General features: G+C 34.6%; 1 protein-coding gene across 4 annotated transcripts in view; it reads left to right on the plus strand.

The window, feature by feature from the left end:
- FBXL17 (F-box and leucine rich repeat protein 17) overlaps positions 1-15722 on the plus strand; it is a 497785-nt gene that overhangs the window by 30513 nt on the left and 451550 nt on the right. For 3 of the 4 annotated variants that reach the window (XM_086686253.1, XM_086686111.1, XM_086686042.1), the window contains exon 4: positions 13396-13527. The exons of the other annotated variant lie outside the window; for it this stretch is intronic. In XM_086686253.1, coding sequence (XP_086542379.1) covers positions 13396-13527 — 132 coding nt within the window. The remainder of the gene's footprint in view (positions 1-13395; positions 13528-15722) is intronic. 4 annotated transcript variants of the gene reach the window in all.

Genomic DNA, 15722 nt, shown 5'->3' on the forward strand with positions numbered 1-15722 from the left:
TTTTGCTTTTTCTCTTCAACATTGTACTGGAAATTCCAGCCAGAGTAATTAGGCAAGAAAAAGAAATAAAAGCCTTCGAAATTGGAAAAGAAGAAGTAAAACTATCTCAGTTTGCATGGTTTTATATAGGCACACCTCAGAGATACTGCAGGTTTGGTTCTAGACCACCGCAGTAAAGCAAATTACAATAAAGCAAGTCAAATGAATTTGAGTTCCCAGTGGATATAAAAGTTATGCTTATGCTAATTGTAATTTATTAAGTGTGCAATAGCACTATGTCTAAAACAATAATGTACATTTCTTAATTAAAAAATACTTTATTGCTAAAAAGTGCTAGCCATCATCTGAGCTTTCAGGGAGTCATAATCTTTTTGCTGATTGCCTTGGTGTTGTTGGCTGCTGACCGATCAGAGTGGTGGTTGCTTAAAGTTGGGGTGGCTCTGGCAGTTCTCTTAAGAAACCACTTTCTTCATCCATAAGAAGCAACTCTTCATCTGTTAATGTTTTATCATCAGATTGCAGCAATTCAGTCACATCTTCAGGCTCCACTTCTGATTCGAGTTCTCTTGCTATTTCTACCACATCTGCAGTTACTTCCTCCGCTTAAGTCTTGAACCCTCAGAGTCATCCATGAGGGTTGGAATCAACTTCCTCCAAACTCCCATTAATGTAAATATTTTGACTTTTTCCCATGAATCAGGAATGTTCTTAATGATGTCTAGAATGGTGAATCCTTTCTGGAAGATTTTTTTTAATTTTTTTTTTTTTAAACAAGATTTTTGCCCAGTGTGGGGCTGAACTCATGGTCCTGAGACCAAGAATCACAAGGAGAGTGGGGGAAATGGAAAACAACTAGTTGGTGGAGCAGTCAGAACACATGTACCATTTATCAATTACGTCTGCTGTTTTATATGGGTATGGTTACATTGGAGTTCAATGATCACAGATCACCATACCAAGTATAATAATAATGAATATGTTTGAAATATGGTGAATTTTACCCAAATGTGACACAGAGACATAAGATGAGAAAATGCTGTTGAAAAAATGGTGCTGATAGACTTGCTCAATACAGGGTTGTAAATTTGTTAAAAAATAACTGTGAAGTACAATAAGATGAAGTACAATAAAATGAGCTCTGACTGTATATAGAGTAGACCCTAAAAAAACTCTTCCCAAAACTGAGCTAATAAAAGTATTCAGTGAAGTTCTAGGATACAAAATCAGTGTGCAAAAATTGGTTGCATTTCTGCAAACTAGCAGTGAAAAATCCAAGGAAGAAATTAAGAAAATAATTGCGTTTACCATAGCTTCACAAATAAAATATTAAGGAGCAAATTTAGCGAAGCACATGCAAGACTTACACACTGAAAACTACAAAACAGATTAGAAAGAAACTAAAAAACACCTAATAAATGGAAAGACATCTTGAGCTCCTGAATTGGAAGACAGTATTTTTAAGAGGATAATACTACCCAAAATGATCTACAGATTTAATGTAATCCCCATTAAAATTCCACTGGTGGTTTTGCAGAAATTAAAAAAACTCATTATACAATTCATAAGGAATTTTAAAGGACCCAGAACAGCCACAACATTTTTGAATAGGAAGAACAAAGTTGGAGGAGTCCTACTTCTCAATTTTAAAACTTCTTATGAAGGTATAGTCATCGAAACAGTGTGATACTTAGTGGAAGAACAGATGTATAGAAAAATGGAGTAGAATTATGAGTCCAGTAAACCCTCACATCTTTAGTCAATTGATTTTTTACCATAATGCCAAGACCATTCAGTGGGGGAAAGAACACTTTTCCAAAAAAAAGTGCTGGTAAAATTCGATGTCCACATACAAAAGAAAGAAATTTGATTATTTATACCATATACAGAAATTAAATGGGTCAAAGACCTGAATTTAAGAGCCAAAACTATAACACTCTGGAGAAGGGATAGGTGTATATCTTTAGGACTTTGAAGTTGGTAATGATTTCTTAAATACGACACCAAAAAGGCACAGCAACAAATGTAAAAAACAGATAAACTGGACTTGATTAAAATTAAAAACTTTTGTGTTTCTATGGACATTATCAAGAGAGTGAACAGGCAACCCACAAAATATGAGAAAATATTTGCAAATCGTGTGTCTGAAAAGGGTTTAATTTGTAGACTATATAGAGGACTATTACAGCTCAACATCAACAGAAGCCCTCCCCAAAACTCAGTTGACAGGCAAAATGCTTGAATAGACCTTACCAAAGAGGAGATACAAATGGCCAAGAAGCACATGAAAAGAAGCTTAACATCATTAGCTGCTAGAGAATTGCAAATCAAAACCACAATGAGATACCAGTTTATACCCATTCTCATGTAAATAAACCCAAACCCACAAAACGAAATAACGCAGTGTGGCTTTGTGTATTTGGAGAAACTGGAACTTTGTACATTGCTGGTTAGGAATATAAAATGGTGTGCCTCGTGTGGAAAACAGTTTGGTGGTTCTTCAAAAGATTGAATACGGGGTTAACATATGACTCAGCAATTCTGCCCTCAAAATATACCCCAAATAATTGAAAAAGATGACTTAAGTAGATACTTGTTTATTAGTTTTTGTAGCATTATTCATAATAGTCAAGGTGTGGAAACAACCCGATGTCTATTAAGAGATGAATGAGTAAACAGAAAATATATATGCATTATGGAATATTATTTACCATGTAATAGCATGAGATGCTGATACATGTTACTTAGTGCATGAATGAACCTTGAAAACATATGCAAAGTTAAGTAGGCTAGATACAAAGAACAAATATAGTATGATTATACTTATATAAAATACCCAGAATAGAAAAATTCACAGAGATGTAATGTAAACAGGAGTTTTCAGGGGCTAGGGGAAGTCAGGAATGGGGACTTGTTGCTAAATGTGTAGAGCATTGGGGTGCCTGGGTGGCTCAGTCAGTTAAGCATCTGACTTCGGCTCAGGTCATGATCTCATCAGGTCATGATCTCACTGTTCCCGAGTTCGAGCCCCGTGTCAGACTCTGTCCTGACAGCTCAGAGCCTGGAGCCTGTTTCAGATTCTGTTTCTCCCATTCTGTCTCTGCCCTTCCCCTGCTCGTGCTCTGTCTCTCTCTCTCAAAAATAAACATTAAAAAAAAATCAATAGGTAGAGTGTTTGGAGTGATAAAGTTTTGGAAGGAGGCATGGTGATGGTTGCATAACACTGTGAATGTAATTAATGTCACTAAATTGTACATCTAAATATGACTAAAATGGCAATTTTTATGTTCTATACATTTTATCACAGTAAAGGAAAAAAATAAAATATCTAATTGTTTTTAGATTCAAAATTTCTGTAAGATAAAGGAAAATGTCAGTCTCCCCTAATCTATCTTTACATGTTCCAATGATGTTCAGTCAGTTAGGGAATGAACAGGTGTATATTGAGCATGTACTATGTGTCAGGCTGTTTATACATTCTAACTACATGTTCATATTAAATTTCTCTTTTGATTCACATCTATTCTGAGATGAGGAAGCAGTTATAGAGGGATTGTCAGTTATTTATCTGAGGTTGAAGTAGTAAATGATAGGACTGACTCATATTCAGGGGTGTCTAGAATTCATACTAAATCTACTCAGTTCATTCCCTCCACTTTACAGATGACATGGCACACATTTTACCCTCATAATGGTGATTGATGTTTAATAGTAAGACTGAAAAACTAGAGATCTTGAAAAACCTTTTTTGGCAAAATGTGTTGTGTTTAGTTAAAGGATATTTTAGGTATTCTTCCTACATTAGCATCACAATTGGCAAAAGGAAGTAAATATATATTGGGTTCTTTTTATATATGTTACACAATTTAATCTTCACAACAAAACTGAGGTGGTATTTCAAGATGAAAAATGGAATCTCTTGTAAGTTATTTGCCCAGGTTCACATAGCTAGGAAGGTATGGAGCTAATACTCTCTTTCAATTTTTTGATCTCTGAATCATGTGATAACTAGAAATGTACAGCTTTTATATAAATGTCAAGAGGCTTTTTTTTTTTCAGGAAATTCATCTGTATAGCATTTCTAAAACATTCCTTTCCCATGGATCCTAATGAATAGTTTTCTAATAGCTTCCTTCTTTACCCATTAATAATGATTAATAATGATATACAACATTTATTAAGCACTTTTATATGCCTTGCAGTATGCTAATTAACATTTCTATGTGCAGTGTCATTTTTAATCTTCTCAGCAACTCTGTGAGGTATAGGTAGGCATTATTATAATTCATTATAAGCCTGATGATGGGCCTGAGAATGGAAGTTGGTCAGTTAACTGAAAATCAATGAAATTAAGGAATCACAAAAATCAGTGTGTGTCATAAACATTTTAATTAAAAAGCAATATAAATGTAATTCATTCATGAGTCTTTTGATATAGGGTTAAAGCCTTTTTCTTGAGTTAGAAATGGCTAGAGTTTTGACTTCCTTTGGTTCAACTATTACAATGGTGTCACCTTCATGATTTTCAGTTGTTTTTTTCATTTAAGTGATACAGGAACTTAAAACTACTAACAGAGGAATATGAGTGCATCTTAATTTAGAATATGATCTTTCCAGTACAGCTCTTCTTACCATGGGATTGCATTCAATGAACCTGTTGTAAATTGAAAATACCCTGTCAAAAATGCATTTAGTATACATAATTTACCTGACATCACAGCCTAGCTGACCTTAAACTTGCTCAGAAGCCTTACACTAGCTTACATTTGGGCAAAATCATGTAACACAAAATTTATTTTATAATAAAGTGTCAGATATCTCATGTAATTTATTGAATACTGTATGAAAGTGAAAAATAGAATGTATGGGTACAGAATGATTTTAAGTGTACAGGTTGTTTACTGTCATGATTACATGGCTGGCTGGGAATTGCAGTTCCCCGCTCATGCCCAGCATCATGAGAGTGTATCTTACCACATACTGCCAACCTAGAAAAGGATCAAAGTTCAAAATTTGAAGAATAGTTTCTGCTGAATGTGTATTGCTTTGGCACCATCTTAAAGTAAAGAGATCATAAGGCAAACCATCCTAGGTTGGACCATATGGTTGTCTTACCCAAAACTAATATGACAGCAGCTTTTTATGGCTTCCTTTCATTGAATGCAAACATTCAACCTAGTTTTTATAGCTACAGCTTTCTTTTTTCCTTCTCATTGAAGTCAGTTTATTTTTCTTAATGCAATTGTGTTATCAAACTTACAGTTAGAAAAAACAGATTTGGGAACAAGCATCCCTGCCTCTTGGCAGTTTTTTCTCTCAAGTTTTGTTGACATTTGCTATTTCAATGTGTTCCTTTTTTTCATTGTGATAAAATATACATAACATTTACCATTTTAATCATTTTGAAGCATATAAATCAGTGGCATTAAGAATAGAATATTGTGTGATTATCACCAATATCTATTTCTAGAACTTTTTCATCATTCCAATGAGTAACTCCATACCAGTTAAACATTTACTTTCTATTCCTCCTTTTTCCCTCATGCCCTAGTAAGCTCTGTTTTGAGTCTATGAATTCTAGGCCTATTCTAGCTGTCTCCTATAAGTGGAATCATGCAACAGTAAATATTTTGTGTCTGGCTTATGTTTTCAAGGTTCATGTATGTTGTAGCATATAATAGAGTTTCATTCCTTTTCATGGCTGAATAATTTTCCGTTGTATGTATAAACTACATTTTTTCTTTTCATCTGTTGATGGACACTTAATAGCTTTCTATGTTTTAAAAATGAAGTTGAAAAAGTTTTAATCACAGTGTTTTCTTAGTTGAAACATTAGTTGTGACAAAGGTTTTTTTGGTGTGTTTTGGTGTTGAAATAGCATTTTTGATATGGATTGAGTTTTATTCACTGTTCTCATTTGCATGTGGATAATAATTACAGCAGTGACACATTGGGAATGGAAAGTAGAAGGAATAACTTTCTTTTTCTAGTTTAGGCAGCATATTTTAAAAATATTTTCTTAATACTGCTTTTGAGCAACTTTCATGTGAAATTGGAAGACCTAATCTTGTTTTTATCCCACACCAGTTTTGTGGTTTCAGTTGTCTAAATTCATTGTCCGTTGAAGTATATTCTTCCTAAGGTGTGTTTTTTTTTTTAATTATAAAAATAACCTGGTAATAACAGATGGCTTCTTAAAACAAATTCTCTTTTATAAATGCTCAAGGGTAGTATGCAATATTTTAATTAAAATTTGAGATGCTAGGAAAATCACCTCCCAACATTTTATAGAAAAATTTGAAAAATACCTTCGGATGTTTTAGAGCAACTTTGTGAATAATCTTGAATAATTATTATAAAGAAGAAGAGAATTAATCAAGGGCAATCTATTTTCTGTTACATTTGTTTACTTCCGTCCATTTGTACTCCTGATTACTGTCACATGTGAAAATGAACCATGGCTTAATGGGTGGATGGAGTAGCTTCTTTTTAGGTGATGGAGTGACCAGCAGCATGCCTTTCATTAAACACTTTCCTTCAGGGTTGACTGCTGAGTGCCTTTTATATATTATTGTTCTTCTTGAGTTAGAGAGGGGTCTTCTATTACTATTTATCTGATTTTTACCTTTCATGGGTAGCCAGATATTGAACTGATGTCGATAAAAATTCAGAACTTCTCTTTTAAAAAATTTTTCTTTCTTTATTTTGAAAGAGAGAGACAGACACATACACACATGCAAGTGGGTGAAGGACTGAGAGAGAGGGAGAGAGAATCCTAAGCAGGCTCAGAGCTATTGGCTTGGAGCCTGATGTGGGGCTTGAACTCACAAACTGTGAGATCATGACCTGAGGGAAAACCAAGAGTTGGACGCTTTAACCGACTGAGCCACCCAGGCGCCCCAAAATTCAAAACCTCTTAAATGACAAACTTGGGTTCTATATCTTAGGTTACTAAGACCATTTACTTGAGTGAAGAGTGAGAGTTAGGATTGCACCTGACATGGGTGCCAGATTCAAGTAGAAATAAAGGGCAGGTTGAGTGAAAATGGAGAGGTGTGGTTGGAGGTAAAATTCCACAAGGTTAATAATCTCCATTACCTAGGAAGGCCTTCAGGCAGCAGTTTTCCAGTATCCAGCCAAGGTAAGTATTGATATTCATCTAGTCAACATCAACCAGATAGGTATTCTTACCTGGTGATGAGTTGTTATCATTTCACAGTGTTCTTTGGTAAGGTGGGAAGTAATATGGAGATAATTTTGAGATGTTTGTAGATCCTTTAGGTGTTGATTTTTGCTGGGATAAGAATAATGGGGGTAGATTATTTACTTGAGATAGGAGGAGATGGATTATAATTTAGTGTTTCCTACCCTAGCATTGGTTCCGGTAGAGGTGTCTTCTAGTGGGTTTCTGCTCTGGCAAGTTGTTTTTCTGTGTCCACCTTTTTGTCTCTCCAGTTTTGGGGACACTGGTTTTTCTTGTAACCTCACTTCTGTAAGAAGAGTTATTGATTTTTCAGTTAAGCTTTTTCCTTTCTTGTTAGTATGGAGTGGTGACTTCTTTAAAACATTTTTAAAAATTCTTTATTTTTGAGATTGAGACAGAGTGTGAGCAGGGAAGGGGCAGAGAGAGAGGGAGACACAGAATCCGAAGAAGGCTCCAGGCTCCAAGCTGTCATCACAGAGCCCAACGCGGGGCTCAAATTCAGGAACCATGAGATCGTGACCTGAGATGAAGTTGGATGCTCAACCGACTAAGCCACCCAGGTGCCCCTGGAGTGGTGACTTCTAAATTCCTTACCTGCTGGACTAGAAGCTGCAGGTTAATTTTTTTTAAAGGCATTACTATTACTGGATGATGATTTTGATCTTGTTTATACTCAGTCATATGCTTTAATGTGGTAGATTAGTGAAAAGTCCAGCGTCTTTAACTTAAATAATCTAGAATAGTCCCTATACTGGGGTTTGGTTCTTACTCCATAGTACCACCTTTTCCATGTCTCATCTGAAAGCCAGTGTTCTTATCAAGATCTCTTCATTTTGCTAGGGCCAGAGCTTTAATATCTCTAGCACTCTCTTTCTGAATACAGAATTCTGTTTTTAGACGAGTTATATACAACTTCTATAGTTATTAGATAGAGGACTAATTGTATGAAATTTAGGGAATCGTGACAGGGCTATTCATATAGGTTGATGCCCTCTCAATGTTTTCCTATGGACAATGGACAAGATGATTGCAGCATTGAGAGATCTGAACAACATTAACATAACTGGGAAATATATTGGGTAAAATGATTGACTCTCCGGTGATTGGATGGTCTGGAACCTTAGGATACTTACGGCTGGGAAAATGATGATTAGTTCAAATAAGTACTGATGGAAATGCAGTCTTGCCTATCATGTCCAGTGATGATGTTTAAAACAGAACATCAGTTTCTGCAGTGAGACTAAATGACAGTAATTATCCCCTGAGGCACTCTTTTTTGATAAGTTTCTGAGGCTCTCCTGCTGCTGATGTCTCTTGAAGCCCATGTTGCTTCTACTTCTATGGAAAGTCACTTGTTTTTATATAAAACCAAAAGACACTTGATAAGTCAAAATACCAGGTGATCAGCTTCAAACTCTTTTGCAGGCTGCAGCAGTGTGACTTACGTGTGTTGACATGAGATTCTACCAACCTGTTCATACAAACTAATGTCTACATTCCTACCAGAGACCTCATTCACTCCTTCTGTATAGACTCCTCTGTATTTTTTCAGTGGTCCTGGTTGGTGCACTAAGTGTTGAGGCCTCTTTACTTCCTAGGATCTGAACAAATTAACAAGAGAAGGTAATAGGGACAGAGGAAAAATATCAAGTCAACTTTATTACTCAGAAAGGCTAGATTGGAGAATATTGCTTAAAATGGAGCAGAATGGGCTTGTTAACTCTGGAGGTTGGCCAGCAGACCCACTCATCATCAACTCAGCCACACCAGCAGAGTGGCCTTGCAAATGTAGAAGTGCATGCTTGTTTGCTGTGGGCAGTTTGTTTCCAGGGGGAAGAAGGATAGAGATGAGCTGAACATATCCAGTGTATTAAACACAAACTAGTCAGTGGAGAGATAAGGAATTAGACTAATTGAACTTTCTCCAGAAGAAGGAAGCATTACTCTTCTAAGCCTATCTGTATTTTCTTGGTTTATCCATTTTAGACCATCTAGGCAGATTCCTTGCTATGGAAGATGAGAATTTAGCTTACTTATCCTTCCCGGTCTCCTATTCACTCATCCTCCCAACATAATTCTTCCATAATTTTGATTAAGTATTTGGTATTTACATTTTATAATTACATACCTGCCTTTTTTCTCTATAGAATTTTGTGGTTCTTGAAATTAATCTTCTCATCCCATTTAGTTTACTGACTTTTTATGATTTTTTAAATGTTTTTATTTTATTTTTGAGAGAGAGAGAGAGAGACAGAGAGAGAGAGACACACACAGAGCACGAGTGGGGGAGGGGCAGACACAGAATCCAAAGCAGGCTCCAAACTGTCAGCCCAATGTGGGGCTCAAACTCACAAACTGAGATCAAGACCTGAGCCGAAGTCAGACACTCAACTGACTGAGCCACCCAGGCACCCCATTTACTGAGTTTTATAGTCTTATCATGAATGGAGTCAAAAGCTTTTCCACAGTTGCATTAGTATATCTATATGTAGATACTTAGTTAATATATATCTTCATGTAGCAGATTTGCCTGGCATAGTCTGTAGGGTCCACATTGGACTTCTTGTATACAAGTGCTCTTGCGTTAGTGGTCATCAAAGTATCTTAACCTTCACCATTATCCTTAAGGTTTTCCTCACCTTGTGGTTGTATTAGATATCCTGTTACCTAGATGTTATATCTTCTTTCTCTTGGTGTATTCTTGTTTTGTAGAGCACAGATTTTAGTAGCTTCCTGATAAAGAATATATAGGAGGTAAATCTTTTGAGAACTTGCGTGTCTGAAGATGTCTCCTTTTTATACTCATACTTAATTCATAGTCTCAATCCTGAGCATAGGATTCTAGGTTTGAAATACTTGTCCTTGAGAATTTGATGGCATTGCTCTATTGCTTTCTTTCAGTGTTGTCATTAAGAAGTTTGATGCCTTTTTAGTAGCAGTCTTTTATATGAAATATGTCACTGGAAGTCTGTAGAATCTTTTTTTTATACCCTTTAATTCTGACATTTTATGGTGATTTGCCTTGTCATTGGTTTGTTTTTGTCATTTGTGCTGGACATGTGAATGTGCTTTTTCAGTCCAGAAGTCCCTATCTTTTAATCCTGGAACATCTTACAGAATTCTTTATTTGAATTTCTTCATTTTCACCTTAGAAACTTTCATGTCATCCCCACATTTTCTGGAGTATGATTTTGCTTTGAGCTATGCATGGTGTACCTCAGTCCAAAAACCCTGTGTTTTACTTACTCCAGTCTTTTGCTATTGTGAGAGAGTGGGCAAGATCAGGCTGTGCAGTCATGGGTAGGTGATCTGAGTGGTTAACCACTTCTTAAGTACACTTTAAAGAATTCTGGTGTTTTTAATGCCATCCTTGCCCTCAATGCCAGACATATGTGAGCCTATGAGGAGTTTTGTAGTGATTATCAAGTTGATTTTCCATCTTCCCTGCTGTTGGCTTTGGATTAGCTTTCTTAGGTGTAAGTAATGTGCCATTATACATTTGTTCTAGAAATATATGTGCCTCTTTTATGCATTATAAGATCTGGTTGTGAATGTAATGAATACTGATGAACAGAAATGGAATTTCATGATAGCTGCAACAGCAGTGATATTATAAGAAATTGTCTTTGATTTCCATTGTTTACAAAATCACATGTACTGCTAAACTATTGTGATTTTTTTGTTTACATTAATAAGTGAAGAAAAGGCTAGAGTTCATTTAGAGGATAGTATGAAAATAAAAATGTACTCTTTTTTTTCTCATCTGCTTTCCTGGAATCCCTGAAGTCTACCTGTGGACTCAATTTAGAATTCCTGGATTAATTGGATATGAGACCATAATCATGGTTTCCTATATTCATCCATTTTTCAAAGAGGCTTCTTTACATATATGTATCAGCCTTTTCATTCATTCAGCGAATATTTACTCAGTATCAGCTGAGTTAAGCAGAAGACACTGGGCACCAGGGATAGTTAACAGGAAAATTTCTGTCTTTGTGGAACTTCCGTTTCTAGTTGAATATGTAATTGTTTATAGTGTGGTCTAGATGAAGATAACATAATTTAACTATGTATCCCTGGAAAATAATGGAATTCGCATGTCTTTGTTATAATGTCATTACTTTACTTGAAACAGAACTTTAAAGTTTTTTTTTTTTTTTTCAACGTTTATTTATTTTTGGGACAGAGAGAGACAGAGCATGAACGCGGGAGGGGCAGAGAGAGAGGGAGACACAGAATCGGAAACAGGCTCCAGGCTCTGAGCCCAGAGCCCGACGCGGGGCTCGAACTCACGGACTGCGAGATTGTGACCTGGCTGAAATCGGACGCTTAACCGACTGCGCCACCCAGGCGCCCCATTTAAAGTTTTTTTTAATTACTAAAGTAACATTTATTTTTAAAAAGATGTGAGAAGATTGATAGGCAGAAAAGAAAAAAAATGCACCATTAAAACCTTGGTGTACGTTTCAGTCTTTTTTCTTTTTTTTTTTTTTTTTAACATTTTTTAAAAAAAATGTTTTTATTTTTGGGAGAGAGAGACAGTGTGTGAGCAGGGGAGGGGCAGAGAGAGAGGGAGGCAGAGGATCCAAAGTTGGATGCTTAACTGATTGAGCCACCCAGGTGCCCCCACTCTCTTTTCTGTACACATATACACATAGGTATATTTAAATGTGCATAATTTGTTTACAGAAATTCAATTGGATTATATTTTAAAAACATATAAAATTTTAATTTTTATTTGTCAAGTGTTTACTTCAATTTTAATGGCTGTACAATATTCAGTTTCATGAAAACACTTATTTGTATCTTTAGGTTGTTTTCTCTATTTTACTATTTAAAAAAAATCCCATTTGCTAATTGCTTGTAGCTAAAATTTACCAAAAACTTTTATTTAATTGTTCCATCAGTTTATTATGAAAAATTTATATTAATGGAAAATTAGAAAGAATTTTACAGTGAATGCCCATATACCCACTATCTGGATTGTATAATTAACATCTTTTTTATATGTTTTAAAATTTTTGTATTAATTCCAGTTAGTTAATATACAGCATTTTATTAGTTTCAGGTGTACGATATAGTAATTCAACAGTTTCATACATTACCCTATGCTCATCATGACAAGTGCACTCCCTAACTCCCTAATCCCCATCACCATTTAACCCACCACCCTATAACTAACATTTTAGTATGCTTACTTTATCATATAATCTATCTAATTATCTATCCCTGTCATGATTTTTTTTGCAAATATTTATAAGCTGAGTTGTACATTTATCAGTTACACAAATTTTTTTCATTTATGCTAGGTTCCGCTCCAAGGAAACTTTTCAGTACTAATTTTCACTCTTACCAGTGGTATATCATGACACTTTGAATCTTTGCTGACACTGAGTTTTATTATTTAATGTAATTTTTTAGATAATTTTTGATGTATAAGTTGTTGCTAAAGGAGATTGCTTATTTTAACTCTAAAATGACTCCATTCATATGTAGTACTCATGAAACAGCATTCATTTATAGTTTGATCATCTACACTGTGGCTTTTGAAAGGAAATGTATATAATTTGTTCTCTGTGATACTTGATGGTTTTAATGGGAACATTGTACCTGTTTGGTAACTAAGGTACAGTTGGAATTTCAATCAGGAAATAGTCCTTTTGTTTTCAGTTTATGCAGTACAGTGTGTAAATAAGTACTCTAAAATATTACCTACAGCATATTTAGACTTTTTATTTTTTCCCAGGGTAATGAGCCAGTGGAGGGAAATGATTCATTGGGGTCGTCAGGAGTAGAAGTAGATCTGATGAATTAAATATTCTTTCACTCATTAGACCTTTGCCTTGCTTCTTGGAACTTTGTTTTATTCCTTGTAACTGGGCTCCACCAGTGTAACAATATAATTGACTCAAGAGAAATACAGATGTGATTTTGAGGTGTTAAGAAATCTGGACGCCTTAGGTGGGCATATAGTATGAGGTAGTTGAAGCAGGGAAGTAATTAGCAGATGAAAAGGCTTACACAATACTATCTTAAGTTATAGATCGCCTACATTCTACTTTATTTTAAAAGTAGTTTATAAGCAGTTAATTTAACTTTGGTATGGCTATTTAAAAAAATTATATGGAAATTCCACTAGAAATATGTTATCTTTGTTATTTTCTGAGCATTCAGCTAAATCTCTTTGTTTACAGCTGGGCTCAAAGTGCAGAGAACTCAAAGATATTCATTTCGGCCAATGTTACAAGATCTCAGATGAAGGCATGATCGTCATAGCTAAGGGCTGTCTGAAATTACAAAGAATATACATGCAGGAAAACAAATTAGTAAGTACTTGTTATAATCTTCATTTTTAAAAATTTTGTTTCTAACCTTTGATATCTTTATAACTTATAAAATTTTATCTGCTTCTTTTGATGGTTTAGAGGCAAATACTACTTAAAAACAAGAATCCTCTCAAAACAATGGTTTTATAAATTGATCCTATAACTCTGTAGGTACTTGCATGTGGTACTTGTGTGTTAAAAATTCCTCATTAGCATGTGCTAATAGGTTTTTGTCTAAATTCTGGCAATTAATTAACTCAGGTAAATTGGAAAAAATAAAATTTAGTTGCTAAACATAAGTCTGTGGTGGTTGTTCCTTTTGATTTCCTAGGGATTGGAATAATTCTAGGTAGTTAGATTTTTTTTTTTTTTATGGTTCAGAAAGATGTGTACGTGTGAACTAAAGCTTTTCACTTAGTGTGGTGAAAAATGAGATTCAGTAAACTGAGGTAGATAATCTTTTTAGTTATATAGATTTTATATTTTAACGATACGTGTAACTCATTCATACTTAATATATATATTTACAGCTGTTTATTTACTTTTATTGAGATGTAATTCACCTGCCATAAAATTTACTCTTTGAAAGTATTGTGACTTAATGGTTTCTAGTATATTCACAAAGTTGTGTAGTCATCATCACTAATTCTAGAACAGTTTCATTACCCCCAAAGAAAGTCTGCTAATTAGTTGTCACTCTCCATTTCCCCCTTCCTCCAGCCCCTGGCACCTGGTAATCTACTTTATGTCTCTGTGGATTTGCCTGTTCTAGGCATTTTATACAAATGGAATCACACAGTATGTGGTATATTGTATTTGGCTTCTTGGACATAGCATAATGTTTTCAAGGTTCATTCATGTAGTAGCATATATCGGAGCTTCAGTTTTTTTAGTGGTTGAATAATACTCCAAACCTTTAAAATTTTGATTTGATGGGTGCTTAGTAAAAGTTAACAGAACAGGTTATCATTAGGGAGGTACTAGTAGATTTCTCAAGGTTGAGAAATCGTGTACTTTAAAATGTAGGCAAGGTGGTACTGAATATGTTGCATATTTTCAAAGGAGACCTGCTCTTAATTGTATTCCCCAAATAAAGGGATCTTTTTGTTGCTTCTTGGGATTAGTTTACAATATTTGATAAATGTGTCTCATAAATTAATGTAAGTTTTAAAAGGTCTCTAGAACCATCAGCACTTCAAATGAGATAATGTACTTTAAAACAAGATTCCAGTTAGAAAAATCAAAACACTATAAGTTAAAAGGAAATGCTTTTATCACCACATAGAATTATATTTTCCTGTGAAATTATATAGTAAAAATCCTCCACATTTCTCTTTACATTTATTACAAGTTTAATAATCTCTCTTAAAGCAGTATGATCTTATAGAATGAATAAGGTTTTCTGGGTCAGAGAGGGTGAATTTTTTAAACCTGGTGTACAATCAATCACTTGTGATTCTAGGGAAATTGCTCCTTGAACCTCTTCTGCAGACAGGGTTACTAATACCTGTTTTCTTGCAGGTTGTAGCTCTGAGGATTAAATGGCATAATGTCCTTACATTGTCTAGTACAAACTCTGACCCATAAGAGACACTAAAACTAGTAATTTTTATGAAATCCTGTCTGTATTTGTTGTCTGTTGGTTTCCACTTTACATTCAAGAGAAATGAAAGGATGGTAAACCCAACTTGAGATTTTTATATTCTTCACATATTGGGAATATTTGTTGGATGATTAATATTTGTTTCCTTGTTGAGTAAACACAGAGAAACATTTTTCTTAACACATTAACATTTTTAGTCCGTGGTTCCCCAGAGGAACTAATTGTATATGTTCTGAAGTTTATACTTACATTCACATTTGTTTTTCCTTATTATTGTGGTTCATTAAAAAGATGATATACTTAAATGATAAGGAAATCAATTTTGTATGTCGTGTTATTCAGTAAACATTTGATTTCATTGGAAATTTGAAGTAATTTTGCTAAATCTTAAAGTTCGGTTCAATAAAGTTCCTTCAATTTAAAGTTCTAGAAAAGGAATCTTAGAATCATTTGAGCTCTTCATACTGGACAGTTGAATTATTATCTATCTTCCCATAGGAGCTACACCTTGTTGTTTTAGAATTTATGGAACAATGAGAAATATTTGAATCCTTTCAAAGCTATAATTTTAAGTAGTTCAGGTGTTTTCACT

The sequence above is a fragment of the Puma concolor genome, chromosome A1 (genome assembly GCF_028749965.1).
Source record: "Puma concolor isolate L17-30 chromosome A1, mPumCon1.1.hap2, whole genome shotgun sequence".
Lineage (NCBI taxonomy): Eukaryota > Metazoa > Chordata > Mammalia > Carnivora > Felidae > Puma > Puma concolor.